Here is a 20,977-nt window from a genome sequence, read left to right as displayed (position 1 = left end):
CCAACTCAGGACCAACTGGAAGTCAAATATGCTCCCCAAACCCATCACCCAAGATGCTCCACCTCATGTGAGCCTACCTCCAGCTTCCCCATGGCAATGACCTCTAATGAGAACATACCTAATGCCTTCCTTTTTTCACTATAAAGCTTCCCCACTTTGCTGCCTGCCTTTGAGTCTCTGCCAGACATGGCTGATAATGGCTGAACTCCCTTGCTATAGCAAGCTCTGAATAAATAGCCTCTGTTTGTTTTCATTTGGGTGGTCTTCATTTATTTCCACAAACATTTAAAGACAACCACTAGTAGAATTTAAAAAAAGAAAGTTCACCTTCCAAATCATTAGAATAGATAAAAGCAAATGCAGTTTCTGTAGCAAAAAACAGAAAATAAGAAAGCATGCAAAACAGAAATCATTTGATGTGGAAAAATATAAGACAAAAAACCAGGATGCAAAATATTTGGAAAATATAGTGCACATAAAATATAAATTCACACAAACCACCGCTCATCTGTCAGGTTGTCATACTGTGGTAGCTTGCTTGTTGCTAAGATGCTGGCAGCTATGCCACCAGTATTCTAATGCTAGCGCAGTGACCCATGGTGAACAGGTTTCAGGAGAGCTTCCAGACAAAGACAGAGCAGGCCGGAAGGCCTGGCAATCTACTTCCAAAAATTAACCGATGAAAACCTTATGGACCACAACAGATCAATGCTTTGGACACATTATCAGGAGGGATCAATCACTAGAGGGCATCATGGCTGGTGAACTGGAGAGCCAACAAGGGTGTGGGAGGCTCTCGGTGGGATGGGTTGGCACAATAGCTGAAATGATGAACTCGAAAACGCTGTAAGGATGATGCAGAATGTTTTGTTCTGTTGTACGTAAGGTAGCCCTTAGCTGGAGTTGACTCAGCAACTAATGAGAACAATTCACACAGAGAGGAAGCCACTGTGGTTAGGGTGGGAAGTTTGGTATTGAGCAGCCCAGGGTCAGATCTCTGCTGTGCCACCTTCCAGCTGGTTGTTGCTGAGCAAGTTATTTAACCTCTTTAAGTTCGTTTTTTTTTTTTTTTTTTAATTAAAAAAAATTAGTTAATAATAGTTCCTACTCATGGGGTTATTTGAGGAGTAAAATAATGCATACAAAGCCCTTGGCCTAGAGCCCCCTACATCATATGCAAATAAGAAATACTAACTCAAACAACTAGTTTGAAGGAAATGCACCAATATGTTAAAAAGAATATTAATGGCAACAGTAATTTCGATTTTTTTTCCCTGTTGAATATAAGAAAAAACATTTAAACTATATTCCAAACCCGCTGCCGTTGGGTTGATTCCGACTCATGGCGACCATTGAAATCGGCTATTGAGAGACCGCTGACCTTCCTACTGCTAAAACCTAAAAGGTAGAAAAGCGAATCATGTACCCTGGTTTAGAATTCAAATGACTAAAGCAGGGCACTGGTGAACATACTGCTTCCCTATCCTACTAGAATGTGCTTCCCTTAGCTCTTCGCATGGCTGGCTCCTTTATTTCAGGTCTGAGCTTAAATGTCACCTCCTTAGAGATGCCTTCCCTATCCCCACTATCCCAGATTGGTTCCCCTCTTATTCCTTTTCATAATACCCTATTTATTTTCTTTATAATATTAATCCCAATCTAATTATTTTATTTCATTGTATATTCTTTTCTCTACAGCTAGAAAATAAACTCTTTGAGAGCTTGTCTATTTCTTTCTCAATGTATTTCCAACACCTGGTAGAGTTGCCTGATATGTATTAGGAGCTCAATAAATTATTTATTGAACAAATGAATACTCTTAAGAGGATGTTACTATTATCTAGTTTCATACCAAGGGAAAAATTGTAATAAAATCAGTTCACGGTCAGTATAGTGGATAAGAGCATGGACCTCAAAGCCAGATTGCCTGAGTTTAAATCATGGCTCCACCACCTACTAGACAAGTTTCTTTTTATCCTCCTTTCCAATTTATTTTATTATTATTATTTTAATTTTAATGTGCTTTAGGTGAAAGTGTACAGCTCAAGTTATTTTCTCTTTCAAAATTTATACATAGATTCTTTTGTGACACTGGTTGCAATCCCCACAATGTGACAGCACTAGACAAGCTTCTTACTCTTTTGGAGCCTCCATTTCCTCTGTAAAATGAGGATCCTAATGATGCTTATCTCACAGGATTGCTTCAAGGGTTAAATGAGGTTACCAAACATAGTAATTGATACTAAGAACTCAATAAATGATATTCATAATATGTATAATGATAATATATGTTCATTAGTATTTGACCTAATGAAAGACAGAATGGTGAAAGAAAGATGCTGTAAGGGACCTTAATGTGGGTCCCTTTTTTCAAAGCAGGATTATTTTCTTTTCTGATAGGTGACTCACACCAACAAACATAAATGTCAACATATAATCCCAGATACAGTCACAGACCTGGTCACAGACCTGGGCAGCAATCCTGATATGGGTAGGAAACATACCTGAAACTGACAGTTCACATATCTGGTTAGGTAATCTCAAACTATAAATGGTATGTTACAGGAATTCTGAGAAGGCTTTTAACTTAGGTAGAACAGGGACAGAACAAGGAACGGAAAGACGAAATGCAAGGGCCATGACAAGGGATCAGGAAGTGGTGTCTCTCCTTCTAAGGGCAGTAAATGGATTTAGGAACGTCTACAAATCTGATTGTTAGGGCCATGTTCATTGCTTTCTTCCACACAGCCTGGAGTAGAAAGTCTCTGGCTCGGTGAGTGGTAAAAACGAAGTGTCTCTTTTTCTGTTTCGCTCTGTGCCCATGGTGGTGTAGCAGTTAAGAGCTACGGCTGCTAACCAAAAGGTCAGCAGTTCAAATCTACCAAGCGCTCATAGGAAACACTATGGGACAGTTCTACTCTGTCCTATAGGGTCACTATGAGTTGGAATCTACTCAACGGTGATGGGTTTGGTGTTTTTTTCCCTGTGCCCATAACCCTGCGTGGTCCTCCTCTCTGAGGTGTCTGTGCACATGCCCCACCTCTGAACTTTTCTTTCCCTTGACTGGACTCTGCTACTTCTGTCTTGTAATTATGGTGAGGCCGACATGCAGAGGTCACCTCAATTCCCCCAAACCAAATTAGACAACAGGGCAGGTTAAAAAGCAATTACAGTAGCCCATAGGAAATCACAATGGACTGCAACTAACACAGAAAAAACAATTACCATAATCAATACACTTTAAGCACATCAAAATGAATATTTCCACATGTCAAAATGGTTCCAGATTCACAAAGCAACCAAACTAAACAGAAAACACATTTAGTTTTCATAATGACTCGGCATGCCTCTTTGCCTTACGTCGGATCCTTGCCTCTTTTCTGACAATTCTGTGGGGGTTTTGCTTTTTAAAAAGGATTAGAAAAATTTTAATTTTTTTCACCTGGCCCTCTTGCTCAACTTGGCTTTTGCATCTGATTTGAGTTTGTTTGTTTCCAGCCTTTCCTCCCTCTGCTTCTGCTGCTCCTTTCACCTCCTATAATTTATCTTGGCCCCTTTACTTCTTATCCATTGAGTTTACACTTTACATTAATTCAGCCTGTCTTTGATTCTGCTCACTGATGGGGCTTATTCTCTTCACATTTCCAACCTCTCTTCTCATAGTCCTCCTTTCATTTCAAATAATTTAGCGCCGTTCTTTTAAAATTTATACCCTACATAATGATATCCATATTATTTCTTCTTTTTTTCTCCACTTCCTTTTTTTTTTTTAACTTTCCCTGACTATACTTTCTTCAGACACAACATAAAACAAAAGTCTTTCACAATTTTGATTGTTATAACTTCTGTCATACAATAATGCGTCTGATCTTCTTCTTTGGTGACTAAACCATTTTTCTTTCGCTTAGTTCCTGGTTGCATCTACGTTTACTTGGGATCTACCCCACCCTTCTGCCAGAATTAGTGTCCAGATGAATAATCACTGCCTACATATATCTGCTCACAGATCTGTTCTCTTATTTTTTTCTACTTCTTTGGCTGTTTGTGAGTTTTCAATGCTGTTGCCTTTATCAGCCTTGCTAGCACAGGAGTTTGGTGCTGTTTTTCCTTTTGTACGGGATTAATTTACCATCCCTGGTGCTTGTTGGATATGCTGCAATGACTGGAAGGCTCCAAAATAGTTTTAGAGAGTGGATTATCTCAACAGTCCTCAATGGCAATAGTTTTATCCTCAGACATCATGGTGACTCAGCTCTTTTCTGGCTCTACCATGCGTGAAGTTTTCAATCAATCATCTAACTCTCTGTATACACTTTAGTTTTTGATTTGTTTGCTCAGAACTTCTGCCTACTCACAGTTCCTTGATACCTCTGTTTTCTCATTCTCCTATGTCATTTCAGCTTTTGTTCTAATTATCTTCTGATCCTCTCCCTATACTTCTCTGTTCAGATTCTTGAGAATGATAACCTGATTGGACAAATAATCACTCTCATCTCTATTTGGGTGGGCTTAGTGGTACCTCTCTAAGTCATTACTTCTTGATCTGTAAAATGGGGATAATGCCACTTACTTATTTTCCAGGGTTGTTGTGAGAATTGAATAGATAATGTGTATGTAACAGCTGGTATGGTGCCTGGAAAATAGTGTTCAACGCCTGTTAATTCCTTCCATGTCCCCAAGGCCACAGATAGTGCCTTTTTCTGGCTAAGTGGCATTACAGGTTCTTAACAAGTATTTGTTGTACAACAATACAAATTATGTGTGTGCATGTAGAAGGAAAACAGACACACACACATACACACACACAGAGAAAAATATTTACTCAATATATATTCAGATAGTTCAAGTGAGATTTTCAGGAAAATAATGACAAAAATTATGAATAGTTGCTATTTTGGGGATTTCTTCTCTCCTGAAATATCTGCTATTTTATTACACTTTTGAGCTTAAGATGGTTTCTGCTCTCCATTCCTGGGTTCCTTATCAAGTTCTGACCAAACAGTTACATACATTTTTCATACACTTATCTGGCAGGCTCCTCTCCCAGTCCCTTTCCATACATTTGTACTCCGCCCACCAGGTGCCACTCATTTTAATGTTGATTTTAACAAAAACAAAGACGAAATCTATACTAGACTTGCTTTGATGAAGAGAACACACAGATTTGCTGGTAGGAGAAACACAAATATTTTATCTGTCTGTCTATCTATCTATATTTATAATGTAAACACTCAGACATTCTGGCTATGAACTTTTTTAAAATCTGGAAATATCTGAAACAAAACAAAAATACCCCAGGTTTTTTTTAACTCTGCTACAGGGAAAACAATGGTACAGGCTAGAATTCAGAACAAAGCTCTAGTCCTGCCTTGAAACTTATCATTATCAAGCAATTGGGAGTTTCTAAACTTGAGAGGAAGCGTAATGAGACAGGTGAGACATGTATGTTAGCAGGGTAATTGCTGCAGCAAACTAGAGCTGATTTTATTGTACTTGACTGTGTACTTTTCAGAGGCCGAAATGCCACTCACACTCAAGATGTGGGATATGTGTAGTGTGGCAACAGCACCCATGGGAACAGTCTGAAGAAAGATGGCAGGAGAAAAGAAGCCAAAGGTAAGGATGGAGTCTATGAGCTGGAGTGTGAGTGGCCAGCTGCAGCAGGCCCACCACGAGACCAGATGGGAGGGAAACATATTGCTGTGCCTCTCAAGGAGCATGCGGATGTTGGCACCTCATCTGTGATCTAATTTGGCATTACTGATAGATAGTTTCTGGACAGTCACCTTGGAAATAATTACCTAGTTTTATAGAAAAGAAACTTTTATCTGTTTCTTTTTAACAGAATATACATAAAATTGGAAAACATAAAATATCAGGGTAGATAAGAATCTGCCACTATTCTCTTTCAGTAAACAGAGAAAAGAAAGGCATCGTCTTATATCCTCCTTAGTGTATGTTGTAACCACCAATTAGGTCAGTAAGAGTTAAAGAAGGGATGTTTACAGTTGGGGAAACTCTTTGCTATTGGGAGTAGAATGTGGGACAAATGAGGCTGAAAAAGAATACCTTCTTGGATTAAATATCTTTATGTAAGAAGCCTGCTAGCTTGGATTAAATATCTTTATGTAAGAAGCCTCTCAGCAGGGAGAGGGAGACAAGCAAGAAACTATTAGGAAACTCTTAAGTCTACCTGTCCACATCTGAAATAAACAGACAGCAACAGTAATTATTGCTTTTGTAATAAAAGATGGCATTCACAGCCTCAGCCTATGCGCTAACCAAGCCAGAGCATATTACAGATTTGGGGATCTTAAGAATTTATTTTTGCCAATGTCAGCCTTTTTAATATACTCCTCTTGAACACTTAAAATTTTTAAATTGAGTATACTAAGTGATATAACTTCATATATAATTCATTTCTAATCTTCTGACTTATGCCCATTAACCAACTTTATAGATGAAAGAAACTGTAGTATTTGATCATTCTAACTATTTATACCATGTACTTTGGGCAACTGATAAAAATATATCCATCATTACCGTGGCATATATGACCTTATATTGTTCTGATTGTTTCAAGTGATAATCCTGCCTCCTAACATAACTACTGGCTCTTTTAAGAAGGACCAGCACCAGATTTGGGAAACCCATAATCGTGCCACAAAGCTCCACTGACCACTGACCAGCTAAAAACTTTGAGCAAGTTGTTTCACTTCACAGGGCCTCAGGTAGAAAGCAAGAGAATAGAGGCAGAGGCTCTTTAAACTGTTCCTTCCTACTCTCTGGTCCATGGGTATCTCCAGAAGCGCAATCATTCTTGTTAAATTTTACAGCCCTGAACTCAGAGGACTCTCCCACTACGCGGCTCTTGAAGAGTTCAGGGATTCTACCGTGCTCACGTGCTTCCATATTCTGCTGCTGAAAAATCTCAGCCTTTGATTCTACAAAGAAGTAGGCCTTGAAAACAGAATTAAACATAAGGTTATAATCACCAAAGACAGAATTATCATCAATCATGACCAAGGGACAGCTCCCAGTCACAAGCACTGCCCACATTTCATTTCATTCCTTTAATAATTCTGTGCAGGATAATTAAATCCCTATTTTACACAGTTCAAATCCGACAGGCACTCCTTGGAAACTCTATGGGGCAGTTCTAATCTGTCCTATAGTGTCGCTATGAGTCAGAATCGACTCGACGGCACTGGGTTATTTTACACGTGAGAAAATTAAGGTTCTTCATAGGTTTGCTTTCTATAAATACACTACTTTGCTAGGAAATGTAATAGGGGACTTTGATCATACTTTCATTTGCCACATCTTGAAGAAAAGCATTCTAGACTTTCCCAGGAAAAGTAAAAAATCACCTATAAATTAGTCCAGGAGCCCTGGTGGTACAATAGCTAAGTGCTCAGGTGCTAACCAAAAAGTCTAAGGTTTGAACCTACCAGCTGCTCAGCAGTAGAAAAGACCTAGTGATCTGCTCTGCAAAGATTTACAGTCTAGGAAGCCCTACGGGGCAGTTCTACTCTGTCCTATACAGTCACTATGAGTCAGATTCAACTCAGTGGCACACAACAGGAAAAGTCCAGCATTCAAGTTAAGAAAACAAACAGAAACATAATCCCTATATATAAGTTTTAATCAGTATTAAAGATAGCCTGCATGTACTCAGGGGCATACCTGATTTGGAAAGCTAAGCTGCTAACCTGATACAAATAATGTCATCTCCATGCCATTATCATTCTGCATGTAAAGAATTATAGTTTCTTTTTGGGAAGAATCCCTCTTGCTGGGCCAAGGATTTAGGCGAAAGGGTGAAAGAAGATTCATGGAGTGTCTCTTTTTCTTCAGAAGCTTTTATAGCTGCAAGGCTTAGGTTATGAGTGCCATCTGACTGGGAGAGTTTAGCTCTAGAAGAACAAATGAGCCCCAGGAAGGCCGGTGTGAGGAGACGGGGTAAGAGTTGGAAGAGGAGTGGGGTCAGAAGCCCCAGCCACCAAAAAGCACAGGGGTCGGCATCCTCTGGTGGTTTATTTTTGAGACCTTTAAATGGCACTAGTAGCTGACTAGATGGATATGGGTCCAGGAAAAGGGAGGGTATCCTACAGCATACTCTCGACCTGCAGTTCCAATATGAGGCGCAGTAGGTACAAGCTAAGGCATGGTACGGCTGCTAACCAAAAGGTCGGCAGTTCAAATCTACCAGTTGCTCCTTAGAAATCTTATGGAGCAGTTCTACTCTGTCCTACAGGGTTGGAATCGACTGGACAGCAATGGGGTTAGCCACATTTGGCTACTTAAATTTAAATTAACTCAAATCCAATAAAATTTAAAATTCGTTTCTTCCCTTGCACCAGCCACATGTCAAGCGCTCAACAGCCACTTGTGGAAAGTGGCTACCGCACTGGGAAGCACAGCTATGGAACACTTCTGTAACTGGACAGCATTGCTATAGAGTCTAGACTGTGTAAGAAACAGGGCTTCCAACTGGTTTGTTCTGGTTCGAGCCCCTGCTGAGAATTTGAATTTCTAACAAATTCCCAGGGAGTGATACATAAGAATCAGCTGGGGATCTTGTTAAACTGTAAGTTCTAATTCAGTACACATAGGGTGGAAACGCAAATTCTCAGCAGGGAACTTGTTAGAAATGCAAATTCTCAAAAGGGTTCAAACTGGAAAAAACTGGTAAGAAATTATCATTTAAAACATTTGCTATTAAAAAAATAAAAATTAAAAAACCAACAAACAAAACACTTGGAGTTTAATATTACTAGGAAACTAATAGTATAGGATGTATAACGTTGTTGGGAGCACTTATAATGGTGACCAGCACACACAGGAAGAGGTATTTAAGTGTTAGCTCTCAACAGTATTACTTTCACACTGAAACATATCCCTATAATTTAGTAGGGGAATAGATGCAAACTGATTCACTTGTCTGATCGCTTCTGTGTCCTGCATCCTCGTGAGCCAAGTCTTTTTCTGGTAGGTTACGACAGTCTCTTGTCCTCATGAGTATGTATGAGGCTGTGGGTGAGCTCTGCTCCTTACTTGTACAGCAGAATGTCAGCCGCCTGAAGTACTGGGTACGTGAGCAGGCCCGCAGTTCCATCGTGTTTCTGCTTGGCAGTCTTTGCCTGGGGTGAGAGAGCAGTGAAAAAAGAGGAGGGGAAGAAATCAGACATGAACCTAGTTATACTGCTAAGGTCAGGCAGTTTTAAAGCCAGCAAAATGTGATCTAAAGCTACCTATACATCTCAATTAATTTTAGCAATTTTAACCATCCTCTAGGAGTCCCTGGTTGGTACAAATGGTTAAAGTGCTTGGCTGCTAACTGAAAGGTTGGTGGGTCAAGCCTACTCAGAGGTACCTTGGAAGAAAGGCCTGGTGATCTACTTCCAAAACAAATCAGCCATTGAAAACCTATGGGGCACAGCTCTACTCGGATACACATGGGTTTGCCGTGAGTCAGAATCAGCTTGCTGGTAACTGGTGATGGTGATGGAACCATCCTCTGGGGGCTTGTCTTCTTTCTCCAGGCTTAGACAGGAACAAGGTCAATCCATTTCATCACTATCCCTTTAAAGGAGCCTGCACTGCTACTATTTCTCTCTCTTTTTTTTTCTTAGAGTATTTAGAACCTGGGAATCCTTTATCCCCTTACTCTAAGAAAAAATATCAGCCTTTAGAAATCAATAAGAATTAACATCAAAAGCCATGTTGTTTCTCTTTGGAAGCCTCCCAGAAAGTCTCACACTCGTGCTTTTGATAAAATTGGAATGTTCTCTTAAAATCTCCTTTAAAAAAAAAAAAAAACATAGTAATTAAAAAATAAAACTGAAGACAGAAAAATTTTGATCTAAAACCAAAACACCAAACCTGCTGCCATTTAGTTGATTCTGACTCATAGAGACCCTATACTCGAAAACCACACACATTGCCGTCGAGTCGATTCTGACTCATGGCGACCCTACAGGACAGAGTAGAACTGCCCCCATAGAGTTTCCAAGGAGCGCCTGGCAGATTTGCACTGCTGACCTCTTGGTTAGCAGCTGTAGTACTTAACCACTATGCCACCAGGGTTTCCAGACCCTATAGGACACAGTAAAACTGCCCCAAAGGGGTTCCTAGGAGCAGCTGGTGGATTCAAACCATTCACCTTTTGGTTAGCAGCTGAATGCTTAACAACTATGCTATCTTGATGTTTAGGTGATAAAGAATGCTGAAGCAGTGACGGTAAAGTAATTCTAATGAATAGTACAGGTTGTGTAGACCAAAATATTTCCTGAGTGGAGAAGTTAATAGAAAACCAGAGGTGATGTTATACAAATATTAAATAACCTGGTGAGCAATGGGTACCAATATAAACTACTAGTGTGTACCTAGTGAGCATGAGCTCTAGTGATACTACCTCCCTTCTGCAGATAAGCATTGCTGACATGTAATATGGTTTTCTGAGTAGAGCTACTTATTAGAAGGGAACGCTTTACTTCACTGGTAATTGCTTCCAAAGCCTGGGTATATCATCTCTTGTAATATAATAAGTAGATATTTTGGTGAGTCAATAAATCTGATTGGTTTAGTTAGTATGAATTACTTCCCTGAAGTCTGATTATTTCTCAATGAGCTGAACAACTGAATTTTACAAACCTGCACAATTCCAAGGACTAAACTCATGAGATCGTAACTCAGGCTTCACCCACGAACATGCAGACATATCCTTTGAGGCTGGGTCTGAAAAAGCAACAGCTTCTCTCTTTAACCATCTTAATTTCCATGTTCTATAATTTAGTTAAAAATTTAACTTTTCTGGTTATATCTCAAGTAGTTTCTGGCTTATAGCAACTAATGTTATAGGCCATTCAAAGGAAATATGCATGTTTCAAGATACAACTCCTTCAGTATATTCCCTTATTATAATGTCCATGTGAAGGGCTATTTTGCCATTATTACTGGGTAAAGATTGTGAAGGTTTATTTTGGAAATAATCAAATTTTTAATAATCAACTCAAAAAAATTGCTACCGTGTTAGATTTATATCTTTTATTATTAGACTACTGGGCCTTGAAATAACAAGAGAGGGGAGGGGATGTAGAGAACACTAATATTTAGCTAGTGCCTATTCTGTGCCTCAGATGTTTTGCATATGGTGGGGTCTCATTAATCTTCCAAATAACCTTGACCTCAACAAGTCTAGGCCCACCATTCTACCCTGTTGTTCCTGCTTCAATCAAAACCAAGCTAAGTGCTCTTATCAGATTCTCCCATAGCACTGGGATTCTTCCATCAAAGCACTTTTCACACTTTCTTGTTGCCTGTTTTATTGTGTTTTCCCAAATAGACTACAAGCTTCAAGGGAGTTAACCTCTGTCTTACACACCTGTAGGTCTATGGCCTCTCCCATGATGTAAGATTTCCAGAAGGCATCATTGTTATTTGTTAATGAGGGAATCACCCTGCAAAGCATTACTTGCCCAAGGATGAGGCTGGGACTTGAAATCCATGCATTTTCTACAAATACCACACCAAATCAGGGACAAGTGGGAAGGTTTCCCCAGAATACCAGTGGATTCACTAGTCAGGTGTTATCAGGAGGCCCTGAGACACCACCTTTAAGTGGGAAACCAAAAAATAAACCAAACCTGTTGCCGTAGGGTCGATCCTGACTCACAGTGACCCTATAGGACAGAGTAGAACTGCCCCACAAGGTTTTCAAGGAGCAGCTGGTGCATTAGAACTGCCAACTTTTTGGTTAGCACCCTGAGCTCTTAACCACTGTGCAACCAGGGCTCCTAAAGTGGGAACCAAATCCCAAACCAAACCCACTGCTGTAGAGTTGATTACTGACTCATAGCAACCCTACAGGACAGAGTAGACCTGCCCCATAGAGTTTCCAAGAAGTACCTGATAGATGCAAACTGCCAACCTTTCGGTTAGCAGCCGTAGCTCTTAACCACTACGCCACCAGTGTTTCCAAAGTGGGAACGGTTCTCATTAAATTTGTATTCAGTTCCTACAAGGAAGGATTTCAGCATTGAACTTAGTGTTAGATTATGGTAAAATGGAAAGTCTTGCCTAAAACCAAAATTACGGTAGAGAACATTATAGAATTTTGCATTTAATTCCTGCCAAGTAATGACTCTGCAGCATTACTGATGCCCCTCTGCCACATTAAAGTTCAGTTTGTTTCTCTACAGCATATGCCAAGGCTTTAAAGCTTTTAAGGAATCCAATGGCCCTGAAAATATTTTCGAAAGAAGCCTGAAACTGAAATTAGTGTTGATGTAGTTATGGCTGCCTACCATCAGGTTATCAAATTGCAAAAATAAATGCAAGTACTATGACTTATCCAATTTATCTTTCTCAGCTGCACTTCCTAGAAAACGTACAGCCTTCATTTTTCTGTGGGTTTGAACTGTTGGTTGGACTTAAATTGTTTAAATGTTAAATAAAATATGTTCTCTCTCCCAACAATGAAAAGATTCTTGCCTCACTGCCAGTTAATTCCAGCGCAGACAGGAGGCAACTTCAGGGTCCTGTGATCCGGAAATTGGGGATTGTTCGTTAATTATGATGTGGTAGGTTCAAAGTCATTAAGGAGACTATCCAAAGATAACTCTGATTCAACCATACACAGATCAAAACCATCTGTAAGATTTTAGAGCTGGAAGGAATCTTGGAGAACTCTTTTGACTTTCTGTCCCATACCTGGAAGTAGAGAGGTTAAAGCACTGTTCCAGGCCACTAAGTGAGTAGCAGACTGGGGGTAGTGGGGAGGACACAAAGACAGAAAAGGAAAAATAGCTATAATGGGGAACTTAGACTCCTTTCTGTTTATTAATCAGACCACCGGCATTTACCTTCCACTGGTGTAAGTGTTGTAATCGGGGTAGTCTGACCATGCAGGTAAGGATCCAACTTAATTGCGTGTGTTCAGACACCTAAAGAAATAAGGTAGAACGGTAACAAAGGCAGTCATGGTTTCATGCATACAAGACAAAACTAAACAGACAACAGGTATTATCTGAAATGGCTGAAAAATATCCCAAATCAAGGTAATTCAAAGGGGAAGGGAGCCTGGTTCTGATCAATGATGCATAGACTCTTACAGGTTATTATAGGGAATCTTAAAAGTTAACTAATCCAATTACTAGTCTCATGTTTAAATCTTCCTCACAACATCCCTAGCAAATGGATGGCCAGACTCTGCTTCAACATCTTCAGTGAGAGGGTTTTATTATGTTTTATGTTATTTAAAAAAAAAGCTGAGGTTATTAAGAAAACACATACACACATGTGTAATTTCTCCTTGCTTATTCCAACTCCTCTCTAAACAACTTCTAAATAAATGAAAACAGGTATCACACCTTACAAGTAAATGCTAGAGAAAGGTGTTGGACTTAAAAATTAAAGGTTAAATCCTTTAGTGATTTGAAATATAGGAATTACTTTATCATCTCAAAAGATTTTTTTTATAGTTTCTAGCTTCTCTGCTAAATCTAACAAAATGACCAAGTAAAGGAGAAAATGTCTTTTTTTTTTTTTTTTTAAGAAATTTAGTCAACAAGAAAATATAAACTTTCCCTAACTTGTTTTTGTTTTAACCAAATTTAATCAAGTAATCAAATCTGGCAACAATTGGGATGACTCTTGGGCCCAGGCCAAATCCTAACTGATGACCTAGAATGTCAGACCTATGCATCCCATTTTGGGGCCCTGGGGATTCCTAGCCCTCATTGATCGCAGCTTTGTGTGTCCATATGATTTCCTTAAAAAGCAGAGACTGCTGCCAACTCTGCAAAGTAGCCCCAAATGTGTTCTTTGTGGGTTTGGCAAAAGGAACCCAAAGGCACGGGGCTGAGTCAGCCCAGGCCTATTTTACTAGCAAGGAATCGCCATCTGGCATGAGATAGTTTCTCATTTTTTCCCTCAAGTCACAGAGAGGGAATAGTTGTTATTCACGTGTTTGACAAGGGATCGATTTTTAGAGTTTTGCAAGTCGCTGGGCTAAATCTGTCATCTTTCTTCCAAGAGGCATTGTGTTTCATTGAGGGCAATGGCTTTGACAGCGCTGCCCATGCAAATTGCTAACCGCTGCTGTAAACAGCTATCAGACAAAAACAGTAACTCTAGATGTAAGTAAGCAAGTGGATTATAGTTGCTTCCAATCATCAAGCAAAACACATTCCCATTAGAACTAATAAAACAAGAGTTGTTTTTTGGCATGAAGAAGTAAGAGAGGTTTTTTTTTTCCTTCTTTACTGAATTGGGGGGAAAGGAATGAAAACACAGCATAACCATGGACATATGGAAAGAAAAAAGATGACTCCTATTCTCGCTCAAGTGCTTAGCTTTGGTGATACGCAAAAGGCTACCACCATGTCTCTATGAAGTCAAGTATTTTCCTTGGAGTAGCTTTTTATTTGGACATATGGAATGAAACGGATTTAATATTCTGCAGAGATCTTCCTGGTGTTTCCAAAAGATGTGGCATGAAATTAATTCAAATTTTCCTCACACTGAGAAAAGTAGGTAAAAGGTAATTACTCTTCACATTTCATTTTTAATAATTATATAAAAAAAAGAAGTACAGTTCAGAATTCGGTTCTCCTCATTCATTCCTATTCACGACAACTGCTTGCAAAGGTTCAGATTTCTATTCTGGGAAAAGTTAAAGAATTATATCCAAATATAATATTTGCTGACTTATGTTGTGAAACCACACAAAAACATTAACAATATGACCCTGTTTTAGCCACGAAGAAACAAAAGCATACAATCATAAAGTGGTCTGTTGGTCCTCCACAAACAAGTCAGCAATGATGAGTGGAAAATAACTGAATACTTGGTTAAGAGCTTAACTGCTAACCAAAAGGTTGGCAGTTCTAATCGACCAGCCACCCCTTGTGAACTCTATGGGGCACTTCCACTCTGTTCTATAGGGTTGCTTTGAGTCGGAAGTGACTCCGTGGCAACAGTTTTAATGCTAACAAGATTTGTACATTCTTCAGTTATAGCAGTTTAATTTGCTATAAATGAACACACTGCTGTAAAACAAAGCTTGACACACTGTAGGTGCTCAATAAATACATGGTGAGTGTATGAACAACATGAAAGGCTAGAGAAAGAATGGTAAGGACCAAAAGGAATCCATTAGGTTTGGCAAGTGACGTTTTGGTGATCCAGGTAAAAGCAGTTTCAGAGGAGTGATTACAGAGGATTCAAAAGTGACGAGGAGGGAGGATATGAAGACAGACAAGATGCATAGCACAATGACTGAAGGCTCTATCTTTGGAGTGATGCTGCTTGGGTACGAATGATAGTTCCACTATTTATTAGTTCGGTGACCCTGGGTAAGTGACTTAGCATCTCTATGCCTCAATTTCTTTACCTATAAAATGTGGTTAACAATAGCATTCACCTGACAGTGCTTAGAATAGCACCTGAGCCACAGTAAGCAACCAATAAATGGTTATTATTATCATGGATAGCTTTTAGACTGACATTTGTTTTAATTTTTTATCTTGAGATAATTGCTGATTCCCATGCAGTTATAGGAAATAACAGAGAGAGGTCCTGTGTGCCCTTCACCAAGTTTTCCCCAACAGTAAAACCTTGGATAAACATATAACAATATCACAACCAGGAAACTGAATGTGATGCAATCCATCCACCTATTTAAGATTTACCAGTTTTACATATTCTCATTGTGTGTGTGTGTATTTAGTTCTATATAGTTTTATCACATGTGTAAAATGTTTGTATTTTTAAGGAAGGATAAAAAAATAAAAGGAAGGATAGAGAGGGATAATTACCTGTGGATAGAGAGTCAAATTTTTGTTTTATTTTGTTTTGTTTGTAAAGGTGGTACCTACAGTCTATGTGCTAAGCAGGAGGAGAACCACTAAACTATATGAGAAGAGACAATTTACAGAACAATATTCCTGAAGAAGGAGATGGAATAAATCTAACATAGGTTAAAAGAACCTATGACTGAAACATCTTCCATTGAAACAATAGGAAGGTAAGTTAAGTATCTTGAGAGCTAGGAGTGGAGTACAGAAAGTTAGAGGACTTCACATTCTAATGGGCTCTCTTATCTCTGAAAATAGAAGACAGTCTGATTAGAAACAAATGGGGTAAGAAAAACACTCAGCAGAATTTCTGGGTTTGATAGGAAGGAACAAAAGATCTTCTGGAATAGAATTATCTGCAGTTTGAAGTTTTGTATATGGCATTGTGAAAAAAACAGGACAACGATTCTTAAAATATACACTTGGGGAAATACTGATATTTTTCAAGGGAGACTAAAATGTTTTGCCTAAATAATAATAATAGGTCCTTTAAAATTTTTTTGGAAAAAATTAAATCAGTTGATTGCATTTTCAATTTCCTTTGGTCAGTAGAATTTTTAACAGAATCCAAAAAAAAAAAAAAAAAAACTGCTAAACATAAAGCAAAAGCCCTTGGTAAATTAATCTACATTATAACTGAGAACTCTTTATGAAACATCACCACTTAAAGAGTAGTGAAATCACAAGCCACAGAGTGGGAAAAGATACTTGCAATACCAAAACAGAATATATTGGTACACAGACTATGTAAAGAACTACAAACTGATAAGAAGAAAACTCTATGAGAATTCGTAAAAAAAAAAAAAGAATATGCAATTTACACAAAATAAGATATCCAAATGGCAAATTAGTACATGAAGAAATACTAAACTTCATTAACCATCAGGGAAGTACAAAATAAATACATTAGATGCAACTTAAAGCTTCAATGTGATACCGCTACACACTTTACCAGAATGATTAATGTGAAAAAGCAAAAGAATGTCGAGTAGAGCAAAAATGTTGAGTAAATGGAACTCTCAGTTGAGTAAATGGAAATCTGCAGGTAGTAACTGGAAAGGGACACGAAAGGCATTCTGGTTACTAGTTATATGAGTGTGTTCAGTTTATGAAAATTGATTGAGTTATACACCTAAGATTTTGCACTATTCTCTGTGTTTGTATACTTAATAAAAAGTTAACATCAAAAACAATTTAAGAAATATGAACATAAAAATTTATCCATGAAATAAAGAACTCTATATATGTGACAAATACTAGATTGGAGGTAGCTGAAGAGAGAACCAGAGAATTAGAAGACAGAATGAAAAAATTACTGAGAATGCAGTACAGAAAGACAAAGGGATAGAAAATTTGAAAGAGAAGCTAGGAGTCCTGGAGACTAGACCAAGAAGCACCAACTTACATCTAACAGGATTATCAGAGGAGAAAAAAAAGAAAATGGAAGAGAGGCAACACTGAAAGAGATAATAGCGAAGAATTTTCCAGAACTGAAGGAAATCATGAGTGTTCACTTTACAAAATATCACTAAATGCCATGTAATATGCTTTTCAAAAATCCCACTCAGTCATATGGTAATGAAACTGTGGAATATGAAGAAAAAAAGCTACTGAGAGAAAATACAATTAACTTACAAAATACTGAGAAACAGATTGATATCAGTCTTTCCATCAGTTAACAACTGATATCAAAAGAAAAGGAACATTTATTTAGAGTACTGAATTCCAAATGATTTCATTCTGGAGCTTCATTCCAAATGAAATCATTCTGGATTTCAGTGAGGGCAAAATGAAGACATTTTCAGGCTAATTAATATTAACAAACTATTACCCACTGTGATGGTTAACATTGTGTGTCAACATGGCTGGGACATGATTCTCAGTAGTTTGGGAGTTATGATGTAGTTTGGCAGCTATGTAATGATGTAATCGCATCCATAATGAGATCTGATATAATGTAATCACATCCATGATGCGATATGCTGAGTAGCCAATCAGTACAAAGGGAGTTTTCTTCAGGGTGTGGCCTGAATCCAATGTGTGGACTTTCTGGCAAAGCTTGCTGGCTTTTGCTCATTCTGGATCCTTATCTGACCTCCAGTTCTTGGAACTTGAGCTAGCAGCTCACCTGCTGATCTTGGGATTCTTCAGCCTCTGCAGCCTGTGAGCCAGAGGCCTGCGTCTGACCTGCTGGTCTTGGGTTCGCCAGCCCGTACAACTACATGAGTCAGGCAGGAGAAGCCTCTAGGCTGATGCATGAACTTGGGACGTTCCAGCCTCTACAACCATGACAGCCATTTCCTCGATATAAATCTCTCCCTCTCTCTCTCTACATATATACATATGTATACACGCTTCACTGGTTTTGCTTTCTAGAGAACCCAGCCTATGACATTTGGTGCCGAGAGTGGTTCTAGAGAAACAAAATTATAAGGATGAGTTTTCTAAATGGTTCTCAAGTCTAGTTAGTCTTAAAGATGGTGAAGACTCTGCTTCCAGTAATAAAGAGGGCACTGCTAATCCATGGCTTGAGGTGGAAAGAGAAACATGTAAAATATCATCACCAACAGATCAAGTGTTGGTGAGAGGCAAGGCTCTGGGTGATTGCATGCTTGATACATTTCTACAATTTTGTCAGAATAAAAAGTATAAGGAAGCTGGTTGGTTGGTCCTACTTTTGCTAGACAAAGTGGTGACAGAAAGAGATGAGCTCAGGGCTTCAGAGTCACAGCTCAAGGGCCACACTAATGACTTCAAAGTTTCCACTTGTGCCTTGAAAGAAAGCCTTATTTCTTGTAGTAACAGAGCTGATATTGCCAAAAACCAAACCCAGAGTCTTACTATAAAAGTGGCTGAATTACAATGCCAACTGAATTCCCAACATCAAATGGTATCTGAAATTAAAGTGAGGGCATCGATTAGGAAGAAATGGGATCCTGAAACTTGGGATGGGGACATATGGGCAGATAATCAGGAAGCTGGGGACGCTGAGCCCCTAAATTCCATTGAATCACTCCTGCCAACAGAACCAGCCTTCTCACTCCCATCTGAAGAGATTATTCCATCCTTCTCTGCTAAGCCACTTGTCTTAGTTATCTAGTACCGGTATAACAAAAATACCTAAGTGGATGGCTTTAAAAAAGAGAAATTTACTCTCTCACAGTATAGGAGGCTAGAAGCCTGAATTCAGGGTGCCAGCTTCTGGGGAGCTGGGGGAATGTCCTTGTCATCAATCTCCCCCTGTCAAGAAGCTTCTCAGCGTAGGGACTCTGGATCCAAAGGATGTGCTATCCTCCTAGCTCTTGTTTCTTGGTGGTATGAAGTCCTGATGTCTCTCTGCTTGCTTCTCTCTTTTACACCTCAAAAGAGATTGGCTTAAGACACAACCTAATCCTATTGACTGAGTCCTGCCTCCTTAACACGTTGTTGCTGTTATTAGGTGCCATTGAGTTAGTTCCGATTCATAGCGACTCTATGTGCAACAGAACAAAACACTGCCCAGTCCTGCATCATCCTTACAATCGTGTTATGCTTGAGCTCATTGTTGCAGCCACTGTGTCAATCCACCTCGCTGAGGGTCTTCCTCTTTTCCGCTGACCCTGTACTTTGCCAAGCATGATGTCCTTCTTCAGGGACTAATCCCTCCCGACATGTTCAAAGTATGTAAGACACAGTCTCGCCATCCTTGCTTCTAAGGACCATTCTGGTTGTACTTCTTCCAAGATAGATTTGTTTATTCTTTTGGGAGTCCATGGTATCTTCAATATTCTCCAACATCACAATTCAAAGGCGCCAATTCTTTTTCAGTCTTCCTTGTTCATTTTCCAGCTTTCACATGATGTGACTGAAAATACCATGGCTTGGGTCAGGCACACCTTAGTCGTCAAGGTGACATCTTTGCTTTCCTACACTTTAAAGAGGTCCTTTGCAGGACCTTTGCAAATTTACTCAATGCAATGCGTCTTTTCATTTCTTGACCGCTGCTTCCATGGCTGTTGATTGTGGATCCAAGTAAAATGAAATCCTTGACAACTTCAATCTTTTCTCTGTTTATCATGATGTTGCTCATTAGTCCAGTTGTCCAACTGGTCCAATCCATACTGAAGGCTGTGTGGTCTTTGATCTTCATTAGTAAGTGCTTCAAGTCCTTTTCACTTTCAGCAAGCAAGGTTGTATCATCTGCATAATGCAGATTGTTAATGAGTCTTCCTCCAATCCTGATGCCCCATTCTTCTTTGTATACTCCAGCTTCTTGGATTATTTGCTCAGCATACAGATTGAACAAAAAAAAGGTAAAAGGATACAACCCTGATGTACACCTTTCCTGACTTTAAACCAATCAGTATCCCTTTGTTCTGTATGAACAAGTGCCTCTTGATCTATGTAAACATTCCTCATGAGCACAATTAAGTGTTCTGGAACTCCCATTATTCGCAATGTTATCCATAATTTGTAATGATCCACACAGTCGAATGCCTTTGCACAGTCAATAAAACACAGGTAAACATCCTCTGGTATTCTCTGCTTTCAGCCAGGATCCATCTGACATCAGCAATGATATCCCTGGTTCCACGTCCTCTTCTGAAACCAGCCTGAATTTCTGGCATTCCCTGTCGATATACTGTCGCAGCCGTTTTTGAATGATCTTCAGCAAAATTTCGCTTGTGTATGATATTAATGATATTGTTCTATAATTTCTGTATTTGGTTGGATCACCTTTCTTGGGAATAAGCATAAATATGGATCTTTCCCAGTCAGTTGGCCAGGAAGCTGTCTTCCATATTTGTTGGCATAGATGAGTGAGCACCTCCAGTGCTGCATCTGTTTGTTGAAACATCTCAGTTGATATTCCATCAATTCCTGGAGCCTTGTTTTTTGCCAATGCCTTCAGTGCAGCTTGGGCTCATTAACATAACTGCCACTAATCCTGTCTCATTAACATCATAGGGGTAAAATGTACAACACATGGGAAAATCACATCAGATGACAAAATGGTGGACAATCACACACACTGAGAATCATGGCCGAGCCAAGCTGACAGACATTTTTGGAGGACACAATTCAATCCATGACACCACTCTCCCCAGTAAAACCATTAGCCCCTCCACACCTCTCTG

At 39.2% G+C, this 20,977-nt stretch overlaps 1 protein-coding gene across 3 annotated transcripts in view; it reads right to left on the bottom strand.

Annotated features, from left to right (window-relative positions):
* WARS2 (tryptophanyl tRNA synthetase 2, mitochondrial) overlaps positions 1–20,977 on the bottom strand; it is a 117,480-nt gene that overhangs the window by 18,371 nt on the left and 78,132 nt on the right. For 2 of the 3 annotated variants that reach the window (XM_064282365.1, XM_010589613.3), the window contains 2 exons: positions 12,867–12,947; positions 9,058–9,143 (listed from right to left, as the gene is read on the bottom strand). In XM_064282365.1, coding sequence (XP_064138435.1) covers positions 9,058–9,143; positions 12,867–12,947 — 167 coding nt within the window. The remainder of the gene's footprint in view (positions 1–9,057; positions 9,144–12,866; positions 12,948–20,977) is intronic. The other variant, XM_023547507.2, reaches the window with a different exon arrangement.

Source organism: Loxodonta africana, chromosome 3 (assembly GCF_030014295.1).
Source record: "Loxodonta africana isolate mLoxAfr1 chromosome 3, mLoxAfr1.hap2, whole genome shotgun sequence".
In the NCBI taxonomy this organism is placed as follows: domain Eukaryota; kingdom Metazoa; phylum Chordata; class Mammalia; order Proboscidea; family Elephantidae; genus Loxodonta; species Loxodonta africana.
The sequence above is the reverse complement of the archived record's forward strand: the minus strand, read 5'-3'. Positions and strand labels throughout refer to the sequence as shown.